Genomic DNA, 26,882 nt, shown 5'->3' on the forward strand with positions numbered 1-26,882 from the left:
AATTAAAAAAAAAAAATTACTTTTTTTACAGTCGTTTACACTGACTTAAGTTATTTTAATAAGTTGCACAACTCGGCTATCAAGCCGCTCGTGAAAGTTGGTAGCGCCGGTTGAACGTCGGTGCGCTGTACGTCCAACTGAAGTTTATGGGTGTCGTTTGCTATGCAAAAACTGCCTATAAACATAATCGGCGTGTTTAGGGGTTTTATTTATTGCTCTATCAAAAAGAAATATTTTAATATACCCTACATTTTCGTACAGTGTTATTTGCAACATTGCGGTCCCGCTGGCCAAAACTGCGCGTTCTAAGCTCTCGTCACGAACGGCTGGCTAACACAGACGCGCTTAAAATGCATCGAGCATTTTTTTATTTGCTTTGTAATTACCTGAAAGCAAGTACGGGTATTCTGTCTTTTTAAAGTGCTTGGAATAAATGGTCATGTTCCTTGTAACGGCCTTAAAATGCGAACCCATTCCCGATTTGTATTGGTCGACATACCATTGCGCGACGAGTTTTCTCCTACTTATGGCAATGAATAGACTTTCCGTAGACGAGCGTTTTCCGTCACGTTGAGCACAGATTGAGCTAGCGGCCATGCGCAAGACCAAAAATCCGCAGCGTATGCGGTACACGAAAAGTCCCTAGTGAAATTAGACATCCCGGTCCTTTGTGCAAGGCTGTTGCAAGGCGGGGCACAAGAATTCCTTTTTTAACGCGCTCACTTTTTTCGTTAAAACGGCTCCAGGCATCAAGGCCGACAGTCCCTGCCACAGTTTCCGCGCCGCCGCCGCCTCTGCCGTCCCCGCTCCTCTGGTTCTCCGTTAGTCCGCGGGAGGGCGAGCGGCGCGCTGGAGTTGCGAATAGGCTAGCTGTCTTGGGGGACCCTGTTGCACGTTTTGCACTCCAGGAGACTAGGGAGAAGGAAGTGACGTCAACAACGCTCTTTGGATGTTGATTAGTGGAGTCGCTGATGACGCGTTACGTGGTGCTGCTAAGATACGTTCATTTACACCTACGTCACTTCCTTCTCCACTGTCTCCTGGGAGTCCAAAACGTACAACATAGACCCCCTGGTCTCCACCACCACAGTTTCTTATATACTCACACATCCTGGCAGTTCGACGACGGAGCCATAGGGTGCCCGGTCGCAGATTTGGAGCGCGAGTGCCTGGTAGCACAGATCATCAAAGAGTCATTTCTCGGGGAACCTGGACGTCAGCGCAGAGCTTTTGCAGCGGCGACGACCCGAAACACACTTGCTTGCTCGGGAAAAGTGTGTTTCGGAGTCTCGCCGTAGCGGGGCTCCAGTCACGTGCCTCTCCTCTCATCCGTTGTCTGCCGCTCTAGATTTTCCATCTCGGAGGCCGTTTGTCTTGCCGATCTGCCAGGCTTTGTCAGTATATAGGAAGCTATGCCACTGCAATCGTCGAACGCTTTACAATGCGGAACGCCGGAGTGTAACGTATCACTTTCGCAGTCGAACCCGTTTGATGAGTGCCTTGGAGACAAAAGCAGACTTCGTCTCCACTACACTCGTCGAACCCGTTTGAACGCAGAACGATATGGCGTCCGGCGTTTGACTTTCGCTTTCTAACGTGTTTGACGAGTGAAGAAAAAAAAATTGGTTCTAGGTATGTTCATACAGTCTTGGAGTTAGTCTGCCTTCAACGAGCAACTTATTGTCTCTCAGCCGTAGATAGCAATTTAGCCAGTGCAGTACAACCGCTAGCCTGGGGTCTTTAACGTGCACCACGCAGTAGTGATAATCGACCGCACGCCGGTACGATGCTCGTCCAGATCAAAACGGGCAGGGGTGGGGATCGAATTCAGAATCTTTCGTTTTCTGCAGGGCAAGCATTCGCTCCAGGTGCTCCGAGCTGGTGTGCGCCAGACAACGCGGCAACCGATCCTCTTTTTGATGAGAGAAATGGAAAAAAAGGCAGCTAATCTTTAGTTCTACGCACTAATCGTTCCAACCAGAGCTCGGCGTTCTAACGTCCCCACGCGCTCTGGTCTACTCCTCTCGCTCAGTTTCTCGGCACATATCTTCTTTCCCTTTATGTGGGGGCGAGGTCGAAGCTACAAGCAGGGGCATGTTGCACTGGAGGATGCATTCACTGAACGAGCGCTCGTGCTTGGCAGGGTTCTGGAGCTTCCACTGTTAGCTTCTCCTACGTCTGCTGCAGTCACTACCCTTTCTCTTTTTTTCCCCCTAAGTTTGTTAACTGCAGTGCAGATCAAAGAATATGCGGGCGAGGTCAATGCCCAAACAAGATGTTTATGCTGAGTCTAATGACGCACATTTGAAGCAGATTTAAAAGCAACAAGATTTTTGTTTTTCGGGCTCGAAAAGGGTACCATGGAGTAACAACAACATAAAACAATTGCCTTTTAAAAATTTTTTAATCTTTTGTGTAAGCACAAATGAACTGCCCGATGTCTAATAGGAAGCCGGAAATAAGCGGGATTATGTGCCCCTATCACTGCCTATGGCGCCCGGTGCCAACATCACCGGGAACAAATGGGCGACGGAACAAAGAGATCCGCTTTTGTCTCCCCCTCGTTCGTGCATGCGTAGCCAAAGCATTGGATGGGTTAGGTACATGTTCATATTATGCACTCCTTATTTACTCACCTGTCAGTGAGTAGGCGTAATTGAAGAGACCGCAGTATGCTTCTTTTTCTTGTTTTGTTCATCAACAAAAGTTTATAGATATCCTACCGAGGAGCTTTCTCTGCGAGCATGACATTAAACGGAGTCATTACCGTCTACCTTTTACCGCATTACGTGAACATTTCCTACTACAAGGCTTGCAGAGAACTAGGGACTTTTGAATAGTTGTAATTAAGAAAATTGAAAAACGACTGGTATTTTGACTCCCGCACGGTGGTATAACGAGAGCCAGTCATCATTACAAATAAAATAAAATAAAATAAAATATATACTTGTGTTTCACTTTTTTACTGTATTTCATTTCACCTTAAGTCCGATCGCGGCGGACACTATTAGCCATCCCAGCCAATCTAGCTCTGTGAATGTACCACGTGACACGCCCTCCGCACGCCACGCCGCCCCCTCGCAATGGTCTTATAAGACTCACACGACCTAGCTTAGTTCTTCTTATTGTGCTCTAGGAGGGGGCCCAGGGCTTCCTTTCATCGGCCGGTTGTCTCGTGCGAGGCTGGCTGTTAGGGGTGCGACCAACGGGTATGGTGGGGGTGGAGGACCTGGAGCTTGGTCTCCCACAATTTTTTCTGCTGGCTACGGTTCGTTGGCCACGTCACGCCAAACTTGTCCCAAACAACACACAGGAAGCCTCGCCTTCCTCTTCTCTTTTGTTTTTTTGCTACTGCCTCTTAATTTTATTCCAGCTTTATTTTTATTCCAGGACGACACACTTCATCGCAAGAGACCCCGAATAAGAATTTTTATATAAAAAAATTATGATGATCCGCTTGTGATTTGCGCTGCGCCAATTATTCACCATTACTAACACTTAACCATACAGCCAAAAAACCGACTGCGTTAATTCGAGCCTACATTCTCACTGCCTTTAATATACTCAACACGAAACGAGTTCTCTTCCAGAATCAGGCTCTAGCGTAATACTTTGCTGTTAAGTCGTCTTGCCTCAGTTGCTGCAAAGTATGATGATCTGTTCGTACGACGAAATGTGTACCGTATAGGTACACATAAAACTTCTCTAATGTCTAGACCAGTGCCAAAAAGTTTTTTTTATGGTTGAAACTCTCTGTGCAGCAGAATCTTACTAGCGTGAGCAACTGGGTGCAAGAGGCCTTCCTGCTTCTCTTGAAGCACCGCATCCACGCACTTCTTTGACGCATCGGTGCTGAGAATGAATTCTATTGAGAAGTCGGGTATGCTGAGATTCGGCGCTGGCGTCAATGCGTCATTCAACTTGAAGACAGCATTTTCTCTCTCAGAAAACCATACCACCTGGATCTTCCCCGGATTCCCTGATATGTTAACTAATGGTCCAGCTACCTCAACATAGTTGGGGATGAAGTTGTGGTAGTATCCCTACAATCTCCGAAAAGCTCTAACTTGCTTCTTGGTCCGGGGTCGTTCAGAGCACTTGCTCTTCTCCAAAGTTTGCGAGCGAGGCCTTACTTCGTTATTCCTCAGTTCATGGCCCAAAAAGGTTATTGTCTTTCTCCCAAGTTCGCATTTTATGGGTTTCACCATGATTCGGGTGCGCCGCATTCGCTCAGATATTTGTTTCGATGCACCTAGGTGCTACTCTCATGCATTGGTTGCTCTTGGCACATCGTCGATTTAGTGCTGTACGGTTGGGATGTCTGCCAGCAGCGTATTCACAAGCCGAGTGAATACGGCTGATGCCGTCTTAATTCCGAAGGGCATAAACCTCGAATCGGAAACCCCGACTCGGATGAAAATGCCATTTGAGCCTTAGAATCCGTCGATAGAGGGATTTGTCAATATCTTTTGGTTAAGTCCAGTTTGTAAAAGAAACATTTCCTGCCAACATGGACCAGTATATCATCAACCCGGAGAATGGTTTCCGCATTTATAGCCTCCAGATTGTTAAATCTGACTTCCATATATCTGACTTCTCTACAACGACGAAAGGAGAATTGTAGGCGAAATTCGATTTCTTAATCACTCCCAACCTCAACATCTGTTGAACTTCGGTTTCGATTACCTTCCTCAATGCGAAAAGAATCGAGTACTGTCGTGTCTTCACGGCAGTGAATGAATGTAACTGACACTACAGAAGCTTCATTACACCCGGCAAATCGAATAACACATCCCCGTATGTGTGGACAAACTCGTTCAACTCAGCGGCCTGCGCCTCGGTTAAAGAGGCTGACTGAGTGATATCTGCAGGTCCCTGGGTCCCCTTGACGCTCGTGCAGGGAAGCTTCTTTTCATCATCACCATGTTCGATTGCCACAAATAAGTTGACTTGCGGCTTGCTGGATTTTTAAACTGCTCGTTCCTCATAATTTCATTATACTGACGTGAAACAGCTAGCACGTGTTACACAGGTCTAGAACATTGTACACTTCGTTCTTCTCCGCCACTACCGGGTAGAGAGTTTTCTACTCCATCAAAAGATTGTTACTGCTGCTAGGCGAAATAATCTACGCTCGTTCTGCCACTTCCAGCTGTCATCCTTCTGCTTTCGTATCGAAGTATTTTCTCTGCTTTCGCTGAGATTCCTGACGCCTCTCGTGTGCTAACTCAATGGCTTGTTCCAGCTTGTTTCTCAAATCAAGCAAATATCCATACGTTGCTTGGATATCTGACACGGCGGCCGTAGATGAGTTCAATTAGGGGGAACCCCATACTTGCTTGAGGAACCTCGCGGTACATGAAGAGAAGTGGGCTAAATATTTGTTCCAAGAATTAGGCTTGTCCTTGCGCGTTCTTTTAAGCACCTGATTGAGGCTCCCGTTCATGCGTTGGACTAGCCCTCACCCTTATTGAAGAATTTCAACATGTCAACGTATATTATATCAACATGCTCACTGTCGCAAACGAACGGATTGGTACAATCCAAGAAAAGGCACAATTTCGTATCCACTGACTTGCGCTTCAAACACCGATGCTCCTCGTGGTTTATCTTTTGTCTGGAGTACCAGTCGAGACATTTGTACAGCCTAATATAAAAAACAGAGCAATTAAAAAAGGCAATAGTTTACAAATGCTAGAAACGCCTGATTTATAAATCGGAAAAACCACAGAACGTTTTCAGATAGACGGAAATATTCCCGTACATAGAGAGAAGTTAAAATATGTTCAGCAAAGTAGATGTTCATAAAATTTAAACAAGTTCAACACAGACTTCTATAATAAAACTGGGAATTTCATCTGCCGCCTGCAGACAGTTTCAATTACATACTACGAATGCTTTCCAACATTTCGACTTCGTCAATGGGAATAAAATATAGAAATTCCGATGCGCCTAGGCACGTTGAACTCTCGCCATGGATTGCTGTTGACGAAAAACAGGATTTAAAATCTTCTGGAAACACGTTGCAATTTTACTTAGATCATTTGAATTACCTAAACTATCTTGTATCAGGACCGCAATACCAGCCCGTTTCTTTTTGACGCTGCACATTTCCAAAGAATTTGGGCCTGGTATACGTATCCGACTCAAGACTAGCCAAACGCAAACCTTCGTCTCGACTAAAGAGCCCCTCCCCCGAAGCACGACCTTCCCTAAATTTGCATACTACTTCTCCAGCCCGGATTTTTCAGTCAGCGATAGTAAATCTTACGTCGCAAGCAGCGCCTCAGCTGAGCTCAGTTTATCATAGGCACATAGCTGTCAATCTCGCTCGATACTACTTTTGTAAGTGCTTCAACAGCTGAATCCGCGCACCCCTCATTTAGGATCGGCTTGCAGTCTTAGCAATGAAGCTATTTATACATATAAACCTAATCACCGCTGCTGTACATTAGGTATTTATTTAAGGGGTTGACGATAGACAAAATAAAACAGATTCGTGAAGACACTAATGTAATGTCGAGATTTTTTCCCGCTGAATTCTGGATGGTGTCCTTTTGTTCAAATGAATTAAGATAAATGAAATCCAAAAGGGGACTTGAGATTTTCAGGCAGCTGACATCGTGCGCTGGCGAGTTATAACCTGCCAGCCAGTCAATGCCTTGCTGGTTAAAGTCCCCATATATTTGTACAAGAATCTTTGTTATGTTCAGATTTTGTTCTGAATTTTTAAAATAACGTGAACAACTTCGAAGTCAGTGTGTGGCCGAAAATAGTAATTTCGAATCAAATAAATAAGCCCGTCGCATGACGTAGCCCAGATCCATACGCATTGCGAGTGCGACTCACAGTTATATGTTCTCAATGCAAACAGGGAAACGTCCCCGGCCGTTAGAACACCGCCTGCATATATCTGTCCAGTGCTAAGATAATAACGGTATTCCAGAAATACTGAGTAACACGGAAGTAAATATTGAGAGCTAGGGATATTGTCCTCTAGACAAATCTCAGTAAGGCAGGAAACAATGTATGAGTTGACAGCAACTTCAGCCATAAATTAAAAAAAAAATGTTCTCCTCATGACACGAACGTTTTGGTAATGAAGTGTGCACTCAATATCGTCTGATTAATGGTTCACCTCATCCGATTCACCCAATGTTACGTCTAGAATGCCAACAAATTGACGAAAAAACACCCGGTGGACCAAACATCAATTGTGTTATTATCCTGGAAGTCATCGTTCTCGACAAATAATGAAAGGACGCATAACCACCATGTCTTGTTTGTGACAAGCTTGACACATGTCATCCGCTTGCCTTTCAAAACAACCACCGTAGAGTCCGTTCACTGAAAGTTAAAGAAATCCAGAGCGTGGCAAATCTGAATAACCTTATGATCGGTTTGCAGTAATTTATATTGCTGCAGGCCAATTAGCTCGCCGAAGAGCGAATCACGAAGCAAGAATCTTGGAATTACAAGTTACGATCTGCGTTGTAGAAGCTTAGATTGACAGCTGATTCCTCCTTGATTCGCTTCACCGTTATTCGCTTGATTAATTACAGAGCCGTCTCCCGAAAACGCGACCACCAACGCGTCAATGTAAGATTGTTTTTCTTTTTTTTAAAAATATGAAACGACTAAATTGTGCTCAATAAATCATCATAGTCTACTTGCAAATTGACGCATAATACCTTTGTCTTCCGCAGTCCTTGAGCTGGCAAACGTTGTCACCACGAAGATCAGTGTTGCAATCCTTCGATTCACGATAAACATTTTTTTTTTAACTGAAGTGATAACAAAAAGCGAATGTTGAGTGAGGTCCTCCTTAGATATCTATAGACCGGTTTCTACAAATGAAAAAGAGTATACGTAATTTATAAATAAGTTCCTAAGATGCTAGGTTGTTCTTCATGTTTTCAGCAAAAATATCGCCTAAACACTTAACGTACCTTGGAATCTTTTACGTTTCGTCGTCAAGTAGCCAGTGCATTCAATTCTTCAAAAGGTCTGTTCTGAGTCCAGCGCGCTCATTCTACTCGGTTTCTTGTTGACTTCAAAGGGCAATCAAACTCTGACGAGGCATAACCTCTAAACAGGTGCAAACATATCTGTTTTCTTGGGAGCTGCATTAAATGGCAGGCGTTCCTGGATGTCAAGCTTCTTCTCGATTGTTGAGCATTGTTTTCTTCTTATTGTGACGTGCTGAGTTTGAGCAACTAGTTTATATTTTATAGGCGTGCAAACAATGAAAGGTCAGCTACAGTAAAAGCAAGCATACCGCAATATCGAGAAGCTCCAAAAGGAGGTCATTCCGCTGCTTGGCTCTCGTCGACAAAGTAGCTTGATTCGCTTTCTCATTCAGCTCAACTAAACAATCAAAATTCACCAGTGCCGCAACAAGATAAGGTAACAAGAAGAACATTGAAATGCCCTAATGGCGAGCAATATCCTTCATCGGCAAGATGAAACGCAAAATCTCGTAACATATGTTCTTATCCTAAACGCGTATCACACCCTCCCACTGTAGAAAATTTAAAAATAAATCAGCGCAAGTGTCGCCTCCCCTAACGAAGGAACATAGAGTTTGCTTAGAAACTGTTTGTTTTGTTTGTTAGTCTAAATAGTGAATCTGATTCATATTTATTTCAAACAACAGCAGATTCAAATGTCGTGGCACAAATTATCAATTGTGATTCTCCTAACTTCCAGATATTAATTTAAGCAAAGACCTGAGCTCAGGGCCTCACCAATAGATTGGTCGGAAAAACCAAGTAAAACAAAACGTGAAAATTGCACAAATAATATTGACTCTCCGCTTCCTTCAGAATCATTGTGAATTCGAGCAAACACACATTCTTCGGATCTACGGATCTGCTAAAACGGGGGCGCCGCGGCCAGATTGCGACTGGTCGGAATGCCTTTTTTATCACAGAGGTAAAGTTTAATTATAACAATTCTTCACTTTTCTTTTTTTTTGTTTGGGGGGGGGGGGGGGGGGGAGAGGGGGGTTTAACCGGGGCTCGTGACGGCGGCAGTGGCCCCGTGACGATGGTCTCAAGTAGTTTGTGCACTAAAATCACTTGAACATAGAAACAAGGGTTTACCAGCGTATCACCGCTAGTTGTTGGTTGTTTTCTTCAAACCTAACATCGAGGGCGACGTCCATAGCAAACTGTACAAAGTGAATTCGGACCCTCATCCGTATTTTGATGAAGTTCGATCCAAACAACTGTACCTACCTGCTTTACAATAGCTTGCAAGCCTACTGAGGGGCTTAGAATGCTTTTATATATTTTACCTCGCAAAAGATACTCGAGGTGCAAGCGAGTCAATGGTGACCTTCTGGCCACAAACAGACAAATTACCATGGGTAAAAAGCTTGTCCATGGCGGCGAAATCGCACAGTTTTTCATTTCATTTATTTAATTTACTTCTCCTTAAGGGCCCCGTGGTGCTTTACATAAGGGGGAAGCTTGTAGGGTAATACAGAACATATAAACAAAAATAGAACACAAAAAATTATGTAAAATAAATAGTCACAGTAATGCATGTTAAAATTCTTAAAATTTATTGGATATGTGCAGTCACTCATTATGGAAAAGTGGATTGGTCACTAATAAGGATCATTTTTTTCAGGAAGAGAGTTCCAGATAGTTATGGCATGAGGAAAGAATGACGTACTAAAGACTAGCGTTTTGCCTCTTATGCATTTAATGCAACGGCTGTGATTGAGGCGTGACGAAATTCTGTCAGGAGTTGATATCAGGGAGTCAGGTAAGTCGGTGCTGGTGTGGTAAAATGTATGTTAGAGACATAATCGAGAGAGTATTCTCCGGTCAGAGAGCAGTGGAAGCTTGAGAGTAAGTTTAAGCTGTGTCACGCTGATGTCGCGGGAGTATGCTGATGAAATGAATTTTGCTGCACGATTTTTAATTTCTTCCAGACTGTCGCTGAGGTAAGCTCGTGACGGATGCCAGATGGGCGAGGCGTACTCCAGCTTGGGGCGGATGAACGTAGTCGACGCTAGTTGCTTTAGATGAAAAGGTGCTGATTTTAGATTCCGCTTAAAGTAGCCGAGAGTCCGTGAAGCATCAGCAGTGATGACGTCGATATGTTGAATCCAAGAAAGTGTAGAAGCCAGATAAATACCGAGGTACTTGTATGAGGAAGTAGAGCCAATTGAAACGCCATCAAGTGAGTATGAGTAAGAAAGAGTACATTTTTTCCGCGTGAATGATACAAGTTTGTACTTCTCGTAGTTAAGAGGCCTAAGCCATTGATCCCACCAAGTGTTAATTCCTGATAGATCCCTCTGCAGTGTGATATGATCTGAGCAGTTTCCAACTGGAAGGTAAACAACGCAATCATCTCCGAACAGCCTAATTTCTGAGTCGATGTTATGCAGAAGATCATGTATATATATGAAAAATAGGAGTAGGGAAAGTCCTGCTCCCTGGGGGACGCCTGATGTTACGTTAGCAAGGGGTGATTGATGATTGATAGCAATGGTAAACTGAACTCGCGACGTAAGAAAATCTCAGATCCAAGAAATTATAGTAGTGTCAATACCGAGCCTTGAAAGCTTAGAGAAGAGGCGATTATGAGGTACTCAGTCGAAAGCCTTGGAGAAGTCTAGGAATATGGCGTCTGTTTGATGATTGTTATTCATATTAATGCGTAGGCAATGAGTGAATTCGGCAAGCTGGGTTTTGCAAGAGCGATGTTTGAGGAAACCGTGTTGGTGAGAGTAAAAAAAGTGAAAGCCGTTTGCAACTCCCTGTAACGCCGAATTGGAGCGCAGCTCTTGAGGAGGAGGAGGGAAGGGTACTGAAGGGAGGGTACACCCCTCCTCCTCCTCCTCCTTCTCCTCCACCTCCCCTCATTCTTTAATATGCTCCGGGGGGGTCACCTGACCTCAGGGGAAGGGGGTCACGTACCCTCGGGGGGGGGGGGGGGGTGTCGCGTGACTTCGGGGAGGGGGGGTCGGGGGGTCACGTGACCTCGGGGAGGGGGGCCACGTGACCTTGGGGGGTCAAATGGGGGTCACCCTGGGGGTCACGTGACCTTGAGGTGATCTTGGAAGTGGTCACGTGACCTTGAAAGGGGTCACGTGACCTTGGGGGTTACGTGACCTTGGGGGGTCATGTGGGGGTCACCTTGGGTCACGTGACCTTGAGATGACCTTGGAAGGGATCACGTGACCTTGGGTGACCTTGGGATGGGTCACGTGACCTTGGGGTGACCTCGGTTACGCCGACGGCGACGGCGACGGCGCTCAAGCCGGAAACGGGCATCTAAAGCGCGGGTCAAACAGACTCGGAATACGGAACCCGGGAGCCGGAACCCGTACTGATGCAATCACTTCCGGCTCCCGTATACGGGAGCTGACGTCACGGGTTGATTTGAACGACGTGCCCGGCGCGCGCCACGGGCCGCGTATATACGGGAGCTGACGTCACGGCGGCTCCCCAGGCAACCAATCAGCGGCTGTCGTCAAGCCGGGTCGTCGCCGGTGCGCTCCGTCTAGAGCGGCACCGGCGGCACTCGCTTTGTTTCGTGATGGCGTCGTCTCCGCAGGATCCTGGCTACGAAGCTCGAATTGCCTCACTTATGAACTTTTGTGTAGTGATGTGCGTCACAAATGCAAGAACTATCAACTGGCGTCGGCTGACTACTTTCGCGGCTGCGTGTGAGCAGTACCTACCGAGCGTGAAGAAAAAGAGGAAGCGAAAGGCCGTCCGCGACCTCCTGAAGCCTCGAAAAACGCTGGTATGCCACCATCGTGAGACAGATGTTCGAAGACCCCGACGGCCGGGAATTCTTCGAGTGCTTCCGAATATCACGAGCCAGGTAGGGTGTGCTGCTTTTTATTTTGGATTATTTTCATGTTGTGTATCAAGTGGCGTTCCACATGGGCCCGCGCGTCGCTCGCAGGAATACTCACATGGAGCGTGTGCTCCCTCAGTGAAAGCACGTTTACATCTTTTTTTAACGCGGCAGGATCACGACAGCAGCTTTCATAACAGTCACATGCTTGCCAAAGTTTACAGCGTCTGTGCTATAAAAAAATAGCAATGGCATGCACATGTGCAGCTCGTACGACACACTCTTTCGGTCCACTAAATCTGGTCACGGTGTTGTGCTCCTTTGAGTGCATGCATGACGGAAGCCCGTTGTGCTTCCTTGTCCTTTGTGCTAGCTAGGATGTGTGCTTACAAGCTGCTTGTGAGTGAATTCTGCACGAAAGCTCGCGCTGCAGAACCCAGGGATCTTGGGTTCCATCCCCACCCCTGCCCGTTTCGATCTGGATGAGCATCGTACCAGCAGTCGTTCGTGTTTCACTACTGCTTGACGGGTGTTAAAGACCCTAGGCTAGCGCTCGTACAGTACTGCCTGAAAACTGGTCTACAGCGCGTACCAGTGTCATTGACATTCTTAACCTCTTTTAAGTGTCGGATGTAGCTCGCACGCACAATAGTTGCAGCTAGACACGTAGCCAGGATTTTGTTTCGGGGGGGAGGAGATTTTGTCGGTCGCAGAGTGCCCGAGGCTGGTAAAACATTGTGTATAAAAAAAAAAAATGAACAATTGAGTTGCTTCATTAGAATTGTAGTGAACAAGCATGCCCTCAAAGCTGGAAGCTTAGCACATTTGTTTGTTAACAACATCCCACTCCCTTTCCGGTCTCTTTGCAGCCAGCAAGCCAACCACTGCCTGCCTCTACAAACGGCCACTCATATTTGCATTGAAGATGCCGTTTCATCGGGCTGCAACCACCTCCCGTGTCTCCGAAACCGTGTCAATAAATTATTAAAAGCAGTATCGAGTTCTTTCACTTGTCCCGGTCCTTGTGGTCGCTACGATACCTGTCGTAGATCCAGGGGTACCGCTGAACAAGCTGAACTAATTCATAGGCTTTCTCGGGTACGTCAAACACAGCGGCACACTTCTTTCCAGCTTGAGCTGCTTTCCTCGCGTCGGACACGGGCGGGAAGTTCATCGCTGGAGCTTTTCTTGCAAGCAAGCACGGAGCGAAAGGCATTCGCACTCGGAACCACGTGAACGCCGGTGGCAAGGAGGGCGGAGGAGGGAAGCGCGTCGCGCTGATTGGCCGCGGAGAAAATTCGGATACCTACGTCACGACCCGGGAAGGAGAAAGTTGAAAAATTTTCAACTCTTCAATCTGGGAGCCGGAAGCCGTAATTACGTCACCACCCCTACGGAGGGAGCGCTGACGTCACTACGGGTTCCGGCTCCCGTCTCTGCATTCCGGGTCGGTTTGAACCGGGCTTAAGAGCTGCGCTCTAAAAAAGTTGATCGAGTTCAAGTGGTTGATTATGCTCCAAAAGTTTTGATTGGACGCTCGTTAAGGATATAGGACGAAAATTGGATGTAAGTGGTCGGTTCCCATGTTTATGAACTAATACTATTTTCCCAAGTTTCCCATGTTTTGGAGAGCGGCCACAAGAGAGGGATTGCAAGAACATTAATGAAAGATATGAACCGGCGATTACATCGATGTTCTTGACGAATTTGGAGTTGATATTATCTGACGCTGCTTCCGATGAAAGCTTCAGCTTGTTAATCAGCGTAGTTATTCCGTGAGATAATATCGTTACAGGCGGCATGATATGGCTATATACCTGAAGAGAAGTAGGCAGATTGTGAAGGCCTTCAGTCGGGAGAATACAGTGACAAAGAAGTCGTTTAGGGCCGTTGCACATTTATTGTTGATGATTGGGTCGTTACTGCTGTCGGTTAGTTCCAGTGATCGCGATTGACATTTTGGCGATAGAAGTTGCCAAAATCGAGATGGATTAGACCGAAGGATAGAGGGCATGTCATCACATAAGAATTTTAACTTGGCACGTTTGATATTTGCAGTATATTCTTTTGAAATTATTCCATGAGCATCCCAATGTTCGGTAAGCCCGGTTTGTTTAGCTTTTCGATAGAGGCGTTTTTTTTTTGTTATTTAGCGACTCTAGAGTATTATTAAACCAGGGGTGGTTCCTGTCTGATATAACGCAGACAGTCGGAATAAATATGTTGATGAAATCGTTGAGCTTAGTTCGGAATATGCTCCAGTTATCTTCAATAGTTGTGGAACCACATTTTCTACTAAAGTCATGGTGATAGGCCTGCAATGCATGATTACTGGATGTGAAGTCTCCACTCTTATAGTCTTTAATAGACGTTTGTGTAGGCACTTTTTTGTTAATGGGAAGCGACAATATTGTGTGTAGCATTTGATGATCGCTTACCCTGGCGAATGAATGATGTTCTGGATATGTTCTGGGGTGGTAGAAAATAAAACATCGAGTGTGTTGTCGAGTCTCGTTGGTTGCATGATAACTTGAGTGAACGTAAAATCAAGAGTTAGATAGAGAAATTTTCTAGATTCATTTTCTGTAGATTATTTTGCGACTGTTACTTCTGATCCATTTGATATTAGGGAAGTTAAAATCATCGAAAAGGAAGAATGACGCTTTACGGCGACTGTTTCTAAGCTCGTCGAGCGCGTTGCGCAGATTACCAGTAAAGTCATTGTCGCAGTCGGGTGCTCTGTAGCAGATTCCGATTATTATTTAGAAAACGGGTGATGTGACGCATACCCACATTAGCTCAAGATTAGTATCGCGGATGATGCAGAAGGGGATATATTATCTTTTATGGCAACTACGACGCTACCGCCCATTCTTAAAGGGATGCTGAGCCGAAATTTCGATTCCACAAAACACGCGGTAAAAGCGTGCAACGGGATGCTACAAACACCAAAACATCACTCATACAGCGATATCTCGAACGGATGACCGTATTTTTAAGAAAAGGAGGCGCATTTGACCGAGGTGATGTCGTCATGTTTCTCCGAGAAGGAGAGGGAACGGCCTCGCGGCTTCTCCGCCTCGCGGCCTTGAGGGAGCGAAGCGAAGAGAGGTAGAAACTCGGTATATTGACGTCACGCGCGTCGCCGGCCTGGTTCAATCTCGACCTCTTTTTTTAAAAATATGGCCATCCATTCGAGATATCGCCTTACGAGTAGTGTTGTAGGGATTGTAGCGTCCAGCCTACATTTCCTGCATTGTTTTTTCTGAAATCCAAATTTCGGTTCAGCATCCCTTTAAGCGCCGCTCATGACAATAGATATTGTAGTTCATGTGGGGTGGAAATATTTCAGTTTCATGTATGTGTTCAGTTAACCAGGTTTCTGTGAGGATGATAATATCGGCTGCGCTATCGTGAATGATAGCGCTCAGCTCAGCAGAATTATACACAAGGCGGTAGCGGAGCACGGGGAAGCGGAGGTGAAGAGGAGACTCGACGCCAAATACCTCCCGGTTTCCCCAAAGGAAAAGCACCCAGAATACCAGGGGGCAGAGAACATCGAGGTTGACCAAGACATCGAGGAATGGGAGGTCCGAAATGCGATGCAAGACCTGAACAGGCGTTCGGCGTCGGGCCCGGACCGCGTCAGCAACAAAGCGCTCATAAACCTGAACGACGCGGCCGTGACGGCACTGACGGCGTACTTCAATAAATGCTGCAGGGCCGGCAAGCTACCACGCCAGTGGAAGGAAGCCAAAACCATCCTCATTCCGAAACCAGGCAAGTCGCCCGACATCGAGAATCTACGCCCAATATCCTTAACATCGTGCGTGGGTAAACTGCTAGAGCACATCTTAATGACCAGATGGCAACAGTACCTCGAAGAGGCAGAGCTCTACCCGGATTCTCTCGTAGGCTTTCGAAGCAAGCTTGGAACGCAAGACGCCATGCTCCAACTCAAGAAGGAGATAGTAGACTACGAAACTCACACCAGCGACAACAGGGCAATACTGGGCCTGGACCTGCAGAGCGCCTTCGACAAAGTCCGGCACTCTGCGATCCTCGCCCAAGTGTCGCACCTGAACATGGGACAGAGATCTTACAATTACATTCGGGATTTCCTGACCGACCGCACGACTCACATCTGCGCCGGGGATCTCCAACTACCAGAGAAAACGCTCGGCAGCGAGGGGACACCACAAGGCGCGGTAATCTCTCCGCTGCTCTTCAACTTGGTCATGATCGAAGTCGCCAACCGGCTGCGGAGCGTCGATGGGGTACGCCACACGGTTTATGCCGACGATGTGACGCTGTGGGTCACCGGCGGCAGCGACGGCCACATAGAGAATACACTACAAGAAGCAGTAAAAACGATAGAGGACCAACTGAAGGGATCGGGGCTGGTGTGTTCCCCCGCAAAGTCGGAGCTGATGGTGATTCCACCCAGGGGAGCGAGCCGCAAGAAGCAAACTATCCGAGACTGCGATAAAATCCGCATACGAACGCAAGGGGGGCACATCATCCCCGAGGTAGCCAAGATTAGAGTGCTGGGCATGATCATCGAACGCAGCAAAGTCAACGGGGCAACGGTCTCCAAGCTCGAAGCTAAGACCGGCACGGCACTGCGTCTCATACGCCGCGTCGCCAATAGAAGAAGCGGGATGAAGGAAGCAAGGCTCGTCAGACTGATTCAAGCCTTCGTGATGAGCCATATCACCTACGTCGCCGCCTTCCATAATTGGCGGCAGTGCGAGCGGAAGAAGATCGACGCGATGATCCGCAAAGCTTACAAATCAGCATTAGGACTCCTAGGATGCACGAGCACGCAGAAGCTCGAAGCCCTGGGACTCCACAATAGCCTGGAAGAGATCGCCGAGGCACAGCAGACGGCGCAGCTCACCAGACTGTCGGGAACCAGGACCGGCAGATCTATCCTCAAACAACTAGGCATCGGAGCCAAGGAAGACGACACCGGATGCAGGAGCAGATACCGCGGGAGCTGGGCAAGCACATCGTCGTGAGCCCAATCCCGCGAAACATGACTCCCACATTCCATCAAGAAAGAAGAGAGGCGAGAGCCAAGGCGCTGATCGCGCTACACGCCGGCGATGAGGGAGCCGTGTTCGTGGACGCGGCCAGTTACAAGAACATCGGCGACGCCTTCAGCGTCAGCGTGATCGGAGCCAAAACGGGTGAGATCAGGATGGCGGCCAGCGTGCGGACCACTGTGCCCAGCCAGGCAGAAGAAGTGGCGGTAGCCCTCGCCATCGCGGACCCCAGAACGAAGACGGTGTTGTGCGACTCGCGAACGGCAGTGCGCAACTTTGCGAAACAGCGAGTGTGCAGTGCGGCAGCGCGCATCCTGCGAAAGGCCGAAGTCAACGGAGTCATCACCAGTGCGGTGATAAAGTGGTTTCCCGCCCACGCGGGCGCGGAAGTGGCGGGCTCGCTGGGGCTCACCAACCACAACGAGACGGCCAACTCCGTGGCGCGTGGACTCGCCGGCCGCGCCCCGGTAACGGCGGCCGCCGACGTGGTGGATCGCCCCGAGAAGGACACCATGGACGCTTACAACGAGGTAACCCTGTGGTACCGGTTAGCCAGAAGAACGATGGCCCTGCCCCACCCCCGTCTGACGCGGGAGGAGGCGGTGGTATTCCGCCAGTTACAGACTAACTCCGTGATAACGCCAGTGTTAGCAAAGCACCTGTGGCCGGAGGTATACGTAACAGACTTATGCAGACTGTGCGGGAAGGAAAGGGTCACGTTGGCCCACATCCTGGAAGACTGCGAATGCGCGAACGCGGACAACAGTGCAGACGTTCTCCCGCCCCTCATGGAGGAGGCGAAGAGATCCGAAGACTACGACGTCCAACACACGGCCGTCCAGCAGATCCTAGCGGCACTCGAGAAGCAGCGACCGGACGGGATGGAAGCAGAAAGGGTTAACCCGAGTACGCTGAAGCCCGCCGCGAGCGGCTCTCCCCGCTAAGAAGACGTCCGGCCACGTCGCCCCAAGAACCCACCTGAGAGGGTGGGATGATAGGGGTTACTGCAGGAGACCCATTAAAGTTGCTCTCTCTCTCTCTCTCTCTCGTGAATGAGGCCGTCTCGGTCATCCCGCTTGGGCATGACGCTACGTATATTAGTGAAACGGACAGAGAACTGCAACCGCTTTTCATATTTCTGTTTTATTGCGGTGGTGGTGCAGTTTTTCCGGGTAATGCATAGTTAGCTGCGCGATTCAATGACTGAATCTGAGTTGGTGTCGCATATATAGCATAAGTTGCCTACATAGAGCCTATCCAGCCGTAGTTTGAAGGGACATCTCTTTGGTTTGACGTACTGGAGAAGATTGTGGCGCGCTCATCTCGTTGCCGGCGGGTAGTCTTCACAAATCAAGAAGTTAGTTCCCTTCAATTTCGGCTCGTATGCCATGAGTAATTCCTTGTCCTTGAATCGGCTGAGCTGAACATTTATTGGACGGTTTCTGTTCGTTGCGAACTTGCCCAAGCGATGTGCCCGTTCAATGTTATTTGCATCAAGGGTGAAACCTAGCTGCCTTGTGCAGAATGCTATCAACCTTGTTTCAGATTGTTTTCAATTTTCTTCTGGTGAATCATCAATCCCCATGAAGAGCAAATTGTTTCTGCGCAGTCGGTTGCTTGCATCTTCACTAGAGGCCTGAAGGGCTGCGATTTCGGTTGCAAGTGCTTTTGTGACCAGGGCTGGTTCAACATTGAGGGGGTCTGCCTTGTTATTCTTTAATGCTACTAGTCTAGCCTTGAGCTCATCTATGGCTTTATCTGCTACTGACTGCCCCTCTTTTACGGACTTTATTTCGGCGAGTATGTTTGATTGTTGTTTGACAATCAAACATACTCACCGAACGTGAACGATGGCAAGAATATCTTCTAAGGTAGGTCCGGGGTTCGCTTCAACATGTCCGGACAAGAGTAGAAGAATTTGTGATAGAAAAACATTGGCACACATTTCACGGCACAAGAACATACAACTGCGCCATTTCAAGTCGTAGGGGCACGACACTGCGAGCAAACAATAATCACTGCTTCTATAGGCATAAGCTCGATCGAGGTAACTAACCTGAACCAGAAGCAGGGGTGAATTCATCGTGTCCTTCGCGATGTCGTGCCCCGTCGGGTAGGCGTGAAATGGATGGTTATATAGGGCGTGCACACAGTCCTTGTTGCGTTGTGGCGAAGATCCAGGTTGCCAACCGCAATGGTTGACTTGCTGCACTTTTGGCCAGATCCGCGATGGAGTGGGTGTTTGGCCGCGGATGGTCTGTCCGTAAATCCGATATCTTCAACGGCTGGTGGTTGTGGCATGAGTCAGCCAGGCCGACGGCGAGTGACAGGACCTGTGTCAGAAGCAGGGGTGAATTCATCGTGTCGTTCGCGATGTCGCGCCCCTCGTAAGCGGGAGCCTTCCAGGTAAGGATCCATAAAAGCGTGACGTAAACCAACGAACTCGCTGAAGGTGTCAGTGATTGTGACGGATGAAGCAGCCTCGGAGCTTAAGAGGGTGATGACTGAGGCTTTTCTCTGCCGGAAGCCAGGCGACGGGGCGTCAGGAACACGGTGGTCAGGAGAGTTCCCCATGGCGAGATTTCCCAGGAGCCAGCACCTGTGTGGCGGCTTCGGGGCTGGGAACAAAAAGCTGCTTCCGCAGTCATGAAAGCGACAAACGACAGCAGTGCCATGACGATGCCAAACATTTCAGTAATTCGGGACAGTGAACGCTTACTTCATCTCTTAGCAGATGTGTGCAGACAGCTAAAAACAATAAAGTCTACCTGTTAAAAATCAAATAACGAAAAGTTCTCCGAGATATATTAAGATAAGTAAGATTTATTATCCCCAAAAAATGGTAATCATACTTTAAATATTTCTGTTGGTTCCTGGCCAAAACAAAAATTTGATTAACTCCACTGACACCCATAAAACTCTTCCTCCCGTTTTTAGTTCTATCAAATTATGAAAAAAACATTAAATATTTCACAAACTTCCTGGTGAGATAGAAAGTGGAGACTGCACTCTATCAAATTTCGTATGCATCTGACCTAAACCTGAGCTCTCCTAGATTAACGATAATTATTCTTGTAGAAGGGAAACCAGGGTGACAAAGTACAAACAGAAATCACCAAATAAAGCAAGGTTACTGGTGCGCGACCGAAAAAGTCCAGCTCGCTTGCACCTATGTATTAATTGCATTATCATCATCTCCTAGGTTTTCTGAGAGAAAATTAAATCTTCATCTCTTGCCCTACAAATATATCTTTGTAGCATGACGATTGCTACAGGAAAGAGTACTTTACAATATTGAAGTTACATTTACTTGATTGTTTCGCGACTTTTTTATTTCATTTTATTTATCGATACTGCAATACCTAGCTTCACTTTTACCAAGTGGGTACAGTGCTGAATGTAAAACAAGCTGGCGAAACACAAACATTGCAAACAAGTTTCAGAAAACCAAATATATTCATACCGTAATGAAGCTAACAGACCGATCTCACCAAGCGTTTGGCGAACGCGTGACGCCACCATAACTTTAATTCAGAGTAGAAATACGGCAGTTCTCGAGACTCTTTTTACCGTCTCCTGCACTGCACGCACGGTGCTTCAACGAGGTTATCCCACGTGCCAAAAAAGTAAAGTTCCCTCGATGGATTGCGGCAGCGTCGGCGTAACGATACGGGCTGGTGATATCAGTCTATTTAGATGGGAGGCGAATAATGACAACACTGATCTCCACTATAGGGGGCTGGATGGCGCATTCAGCAGACAGATATGAAGCCAGCGGAAGTAAGCGGCTTGTTCCGGAAGTAAGCGCTTGACAGGCTTTATAACTCCTCCGAGGGCTGAATCAAACAGCGTTCAGGGCGCTGGAATTTTTCTTGTTGTCCCAAGGGAGCCAGCTTGTTGCGGAGTGAGAGCGCAAGCGGCCCCGAGAAGTCTCTTGTGAAGCCATTCGGTGTGAACATTTTGATATTCTAGTAGATCAAGTGTGCGTATCTCCCACGCTCAGATGCCTTATTCTCAGGGTTTAATTCAGAAACGGAGTAAGAAAACCTAATCAAAGACACAAAAAGCATCGACCGAAATATCGTCTGAATGCACTAGGAAGCCCAGCACTCGCGCGACTTCCGGAACAAGCATCAAACTTCCGGCGGCTTCACTTGTGCCAGGCTCGGACAGCAAATATATGCGCCATCCAGCCCCCTATAGTGGAGATGAGGGAATGACAACGAAGGCTGCCTTACAATAGGGACTTTAAGCAAACCCCCCAAAGGTCGGTTACACTCCAATATTGAGCGTAGTAAACGTGGCGGAGCGCAGCTCACACGGATTGGTCGCAGATACAAAGTTCTCGCCGCCGGCCACTGAAAGACGCGCCTTTTGCGCTACGTTGCATTCTATGCGCTCAACGTCGGAGTATAAAGGAGCCCTTACCGTGTTCCCCGTACCGCACTACCAAAGTCTTTGAAGCATGCTTCAAAGGCTCCGGTCCTGCGGTACACGGAACACGGTAACAGTCTGCTGAAAGTCCCCACTGTTAGTAAGGCTATTCCGGTCATCTACTGTTCGCGAAAAAAAGGTGATACATAAAGAAGCTATAATATCTAGTCAAGGTGTTGTACTACACATTTCCCCAGGAACTTTGCAAGGTGAGCCCTAATTGTTGAGATAAAAGGCGCTGCACAGGACTACTTTGAGGCAATCAATTTCCAAAAAAACGTAAATCTCTTTTTTTTTCTTTTTTTTTTGGGGGGGGGGGTGCGGCAGGGCGTGCGTTTTTGCCAGAATCCTGCAGCTTTCAACCTATATGGCTTAAAATTTTGTGAAGTGTACGAAAACTCAGTGGTTTACTACACGATTTCCCGGGGAACTTTGAGCGATCGTTCTGGTTGTATAAAGAGGCACTCGTTCTAAGAGAGCAAACCCTGGAGTATTTTGGAAAAGTGCATCTCCACGAGGAACCTGCACCATGGAACCTATATTGTTTAAAATTATTTATTCAACTACTGAAAGAGTTCTACTACATGATTCCCCTGGAGCTCTACGAGATACGTCTCAGTTGTTCAAATAAAAAAACACTGAATGTGGCGGCTTCGGTAGGACCACATTCCAAAAGTGCAAACCCTCGAATATCTTGGGGAAGTGACCCTCGACCAGAAACCTGCGGCGTGCAACCTATATGGCTTAAATTTTTTAAAGAATCTATTCAAATATATGTACTAAATGTCTCCCCCAGAGCTTTGCAATATTCGCCCAGGTTCTTGAGATAAGAGTCGCTGAATGTGGCTATTTTGAAAGAATCACGCTCCCCGACCAGATTGGGTGGGAGTGCGCTGCTGCAAGAAACCTGCTACATGCAACCCCTATGGCTTAAATTATTCAAAAATCTACTCAGAAACTTTGATTTCAGGAGAACTTTGCGAGATTCGCCCTGATTTTCGACATAAGAGGCGCCAAATGTCGCTGCTTCGAAAGAATCACGTTTAGAAAGAGCAAACCTACAATTTCTTAGGAACTGCGTCTCCGCCAGGAATTTAGAGGTTTCAACGTATGCGGCCTTCAAAAATTGAAGTATGTGGCCAAATAAATGTACTACGTGTTTTGCAGGAAACTTCACAGGACCGGCCCAGGTGGTTGAAGAGGTGCTGCAGCTGGCCACTTCGACTGAATCCCTCTTCGAATCAGCGAACCGGCAAGATTTTTCAAAAACCACGCTTGTTCTTGGAACCTACATTGAAATCAATATTTGCGTCTTAAAAAGTTGTAAATATATGACAAATATTTTAACTGCACGAGTTATTGTGAACTCGGCTACATTTGACATGGGCGTTGAGATACGAGCCACTAAATTGGGCTTATTTTACAAATCCTAAGCAGAAAGAGAAAATGGCGAGTTTTTTTTAACCATGTACCGTCTAAACGGAAAACGGCCTAAAGCAATCTTCATTTATATTGTGTTTATTTTAATGTAAAATAAATGAAACGAAAAGGAAGACTCAAGACTCGACGTGTCCAACATATAACGGCATATTCTTCGTCTTACAGGGACGCAAAGATAATGAAGGGTCAGAAGGGGGAGATTATCAGATTGCAACATGCTTCCCAGAACAACCCAAACAAATTAAAATTACTTGAATGTACAATCGCCAGTGATATAAATATTGCTGACTGAGCAGGCAGATTAAAAGTTATCGCGCGTTTTTGTTTGCCTAAAAATGTCTGTTTCATGGTGCCTTCATGTGAGCTTATAAAATTTTGTTCCGACGGCTTCTTTTTTTTGTTTGTTCTGGGGCGGCTTGAAGAAGCGTCCCCTCCCATGCACGCATTCTTGGCGTTGTGTGCTACGGTGGCATTTTGTTTTCGGCAATTTCATTGAAGTTTTCTAGTGAACGCGAGCTGTGGAAATCGTGTAGTAAAAAAAAAATGGCATTACCGTAAACGGAATGACATCGGGCACCCTATATAGTGTTTCCACTTGTGGTAGGCGGTGATAAAAATATATATATATTTTTTTTTGTTAAATTATCACTTTCTGTCATTGGGTACAAAACGTCTGGCGTTTCGTACACCGCGTCAGAAAAAAAGCAGAAAGGCGGTAACATATAAAGGACGGAACTGCTGAGGTGTCGTAGAACGTGTCGTACAGCCTAAGATTGCCATGACCCTGCATATTCAATGTGATCAAATACAAAAGATGCGTCGGCCATTTTGCGGCACATGCGTGCAGTGCTGAATCCGATTTGCTGCCAAACAATATAGGCGTCCCGTGAGTTCATGTGATTCATGTGATGCTGTCATTTGCTGAAGCCATCTTTTTAAAAACGTGAAGTCTTGATTAGCTGGTGCCAGGGTGGATTGGGGTAAATTTATGAAGTATGTGATTTCCTGATGGGCTGGCGCCAGGTTGGATTCGACCACCTCCTTAAATCATGTGACGTGCTGACTGGCGGGCGTCAGGTCGGATTCGTCTATTATTTTGACGTAACCTACGACTCGTGGCACGTGGGATGACTGATCCGGCACATGTCTCGCACTTTGCTCATCCGTTTTTTGTGTTTTGTTACTTCACTGACGTAAAAGAAAAAAAAATCAACAAGCACACAGTGACAAAAAGTTACAAAGGTATCAACAGAAATATTGCAAATGTTCATTTTTTATTCGGGTGTTAGAAATGTGGCCCACATGTCCCCGCTTTTCCGGCCATATCTTGCTGATTCAACTCTGACTTTGGCGCTATGAACTATTCAGTGGTGCTCTGCAAAATTTGCGAGCTATATCTGCTGATATAGCTCATACAATAACGTGTTAATTTTTGTATTGTTCTTTTTAGGAGAAAAAGCTTTTTTACGTTACGGTGACCGGAAAAATAAAAAGCTACAAAACTAGAAAATAAAAAACAGAAAAAATAGAAATTATTTTCATAAAGTATAACACATAAGAAGCTTGAAAACAAATATGTTCATGCCGTAACTTATTCCGAGTCGGACTGCACAAAGAAAGCAGACCAGCACGGCATGATATGATATTGCATAAATAATATAAGCCCATTCCTCACTAGAATCGTACGCAATTAATCACGCATATCGTTTAGGTTATTTAAGCTTATTTTAGATTTTATGGCGCAGAAAATTGCGTGACCATTTTTGTGGATTCACTGCTGCTATACACCCTGACCAATGCACGGCTTTGCGCTATCACCAAACTGCAGTGTGTAAAGAAAACTGGCGCCCCAAGCATTTGCGCGCCGAAGTGATGACAGATTGCTATATTACGTTTCCGCTGAAGTCGAGACCCAGCCGACGATACGAGGTAATGGTACCAATCAAGCAGCGTCGAAATCGCGAGGCACTCGGCCTTTTCCGCTTATGGTTATTCAATGAAGATAGAACACGTACTACAGAAACATGAACGCCAAGATGGTGTGTTTTCGATACTGTCTGATTGTTCCCATCAGCTCATAGCGTCACCTGCGTCTGGACTTAAATTGAAACAAAGTGTACCACTCGTTCTTGTTTTTTTAAAAAGCGACAACGACAAATTAAGAAAAAAAAACTTTTAAGACTGTTTACGTGTTGGAATGCGAAAGGCGTTAAAGTCCCGCAGGTGAAACGTTTTCATGTAATGTTTCTACACGTATTAAAGTTGCTCCTGCCGGTATTGTATTCGGCGTGCGTTTGCGTATTCGTTTTCCTGCTTTCTCGGGTATGGTGCATTTGCGCGCGCGGCCGCGTTTTCCTGCGGAAGCCGCCGTAGATGTAGACGCTGCTGCCGATGTCGAGGCCCTAGATGTGGTCACCTCACAGTCCATTGCAAGAAGCACACAGCGAGCAGAGAAGATGCCCGAAGCGCAAGTGCCGCACCGGAGGCGGGTGTATCTCGAAACAACCCATTCTGATTTGTACCCTTCTCGTTTGAATCCATTCGCAAAGCGCCCTTCGCGTTTTAACCTTTCGCGTTCCCACCCTTTCTCATTCGTACCCGTCTCATTTGAACACATTCTCATTTGAACCTTTCTCGTTTCAACCCATTCCCAAAACGCCCTTCGCGTTTCAACCTTTCGCGCTTCGACCCTTTCTCACTTGAACACGTTCTCATTTGATCACCGTACTTCAAACCAATCGCGTAACGCTCTTTGCGCTTTCACCTTTTCTTACTATTTTATGTCCTTCTCGGTTGAGCCCGTGTACTTAAATCTTTATTGTTTAATTAATTATCCGTCTCAAAACACGTAAGTCGTGTTTCAACCTTTTTAGAGTGCTTTTGTAATTTCAATCAGTCTCATTTTCTGTGCTATAAGTAAATGAATAAGACTAATAGAGATGTTGGCACTGTTAATAACACTGCCGGCTCCTCCATAGCAATTGTTATTTGATAAAAAAATAACCAGATCTAAAACAAAACAAGCACGCAAAGAAAAATTTCGCCATATTCGCCATTGTATATATTATTACAATTCTAACATGTCCGTCGATCCATTTTCATGGACTACCTTTGCCATTGTGCACCGATGCGAACACTTATGTCATGTTCCACACCAAGGCTAACTGGCGATCGCTTACCACCTGCATTGGTAGCATCTCAAAGCAACAGCTGCGGCAGGTCTCTCGCCCTACTGTGCACCTCGTCGCTCTGAAAGCGCCGCCGCCACCACTCAAGAGCATCACCAGCAGTGATCGGCAAACAATCCTCCGCATGAATCATTTTAACCCTTTTGCGTAGGATACATTGCATTTGAAATACGTTCACAGAAATATTCTTTTTTTCATACCGTCACCTTACAATTAAGCGATTCGCAAAGCATTATGTCATTCAAATCGTATGGCTAATCGCTAGGCTACTGAGCGGCTCTTCTCGAGACGCATAGTACAAAACGTTTTTTGTTTTGTTTTTTTGCCGCAGAATCAGTCATCGCACTCCAATGCGATCCCATGCTCGGAAAAGCTTTATTCTGGAGCTTTGTTCCCACAAGATGGTAATTGGTTAAACTATCTAAGATTATCGCAGCAACAAAACACGGTCCATTCAAAGGCCGGAGAATGCCTTCACCCTCATTAGAAAGTCGCAAAGGGATATTCTGCCATCAGTAAACTGGTCCTGCGGCGATTTGTTTTCTTCTTTTTTTGAAATGTGCGGGTGCGGTGATGCGTGGCTTGAGGGCTTTCCTACCAGGCACAAATTTTTTTCTTCATTTCAGTTGTGAATCATCGGATGCAAATTCTGCTCATCTGGCATGCCCTGTGAGGATATTGAATTATTTACAAACGGTGTCGGAGGAGATTGTATATTTGCCTACCGTAGAATACCATGCATCCGCCCCATACCACATTAAGCGCACATTCCTAAATTTGTAAAATCTGAGAAAATATGTACAGTACATTGATATGTAGAATTGATTACCGGACAAGCGCCTATCTCCCATTTTTTAATGATTATCTCAAAATTTTGAGTGGGCGCTTGCCCGGTATTTTACGGTATGTGTCGTCCGCCATGCCGTGGATTGGCATGCACTCTACA

At 46.4% G+C, this 26,882-nt stretch overlaps 2 protein-coding genes across 2 annotated transcripts in view; one reads left to right on the forward strand and one right to left on the reverse strand.

The window, feature by feature from the left end:
- The window catches only part of LOC115316186 (neprilysin-1-like), a 150,010-nt gene extending 142,222 nt beyond the window's left edge, over positions 1-7,788 (reverse strand). The window contains exon 1 of the mRNA XM_040206966.1: positions 7,692-7,788. Coding sequence (XP_040062900.1) covers positions 7,692-7,773 — 82 coding nt within the window. The 5' untranslated portion in view covers positions 7,774-7,788. The remainder of the gene's footprint in view (positions 1-7,691) is intronic.
- Positions 7,789-15,804: 8,016 nt separating this feature from the next.
- LOC120851080 lies at positions 15,805-17,903 on the forward strand. Its single transcript, XM_040205167.3, has 2 exons — positions 15,805-16,829; positions 16,874-17,903. The coding sequence occupies exons 1-2, from the start codon at positions 15,912-15,914 to the stop codon at positions 17,816-17,818; spliced, it is 1,863 nt and encodes a 620-aa protein (XP_040061101.3). The 5' UTR covers positions 15,805-15,911; the 3' UTR covers positions 17,819-17,903.
- The last annotated feature ends 8,979 nt before the right edge of the window (positions 17,904-26,882 follow it).

This window comes from Ixodes scapularis, unplaced genomic scaffold (assembly GCF_016920785.2).
Source record: "Ixodes scapularis isolate PalLabHiFi unplaced genomic scaffold, ASM1692078v2 PGA_scaffold1__304_contigs__length_218370807, whole genome shotgun sequence".
In the NCBI taxonomy this organism is placed as follows: domain Eukaryota; kingdom Metazoa; phylum Arthropoda; class Arachnida; order Ixodida; family Ixodidae; genus Ixodes; species Ixodes scapularis.

Excerpts from the sequence above, each read along its gene's own strand:
- LOC120851080 (XM_040205167.3), top strand. The coding sequence starts at position 15,912 with ATGGGACAGAGATCTTACAATTACATTCGGGATTTCCTGACCGACCGC. Across the intron at positions 16,830-16,873 it reads GCAGATACCGCGGGAGCTGG|ACATTCCATCAAGAAAGAAG; the intron begins GCAAGCACATCG and ends AACATGACTCCC.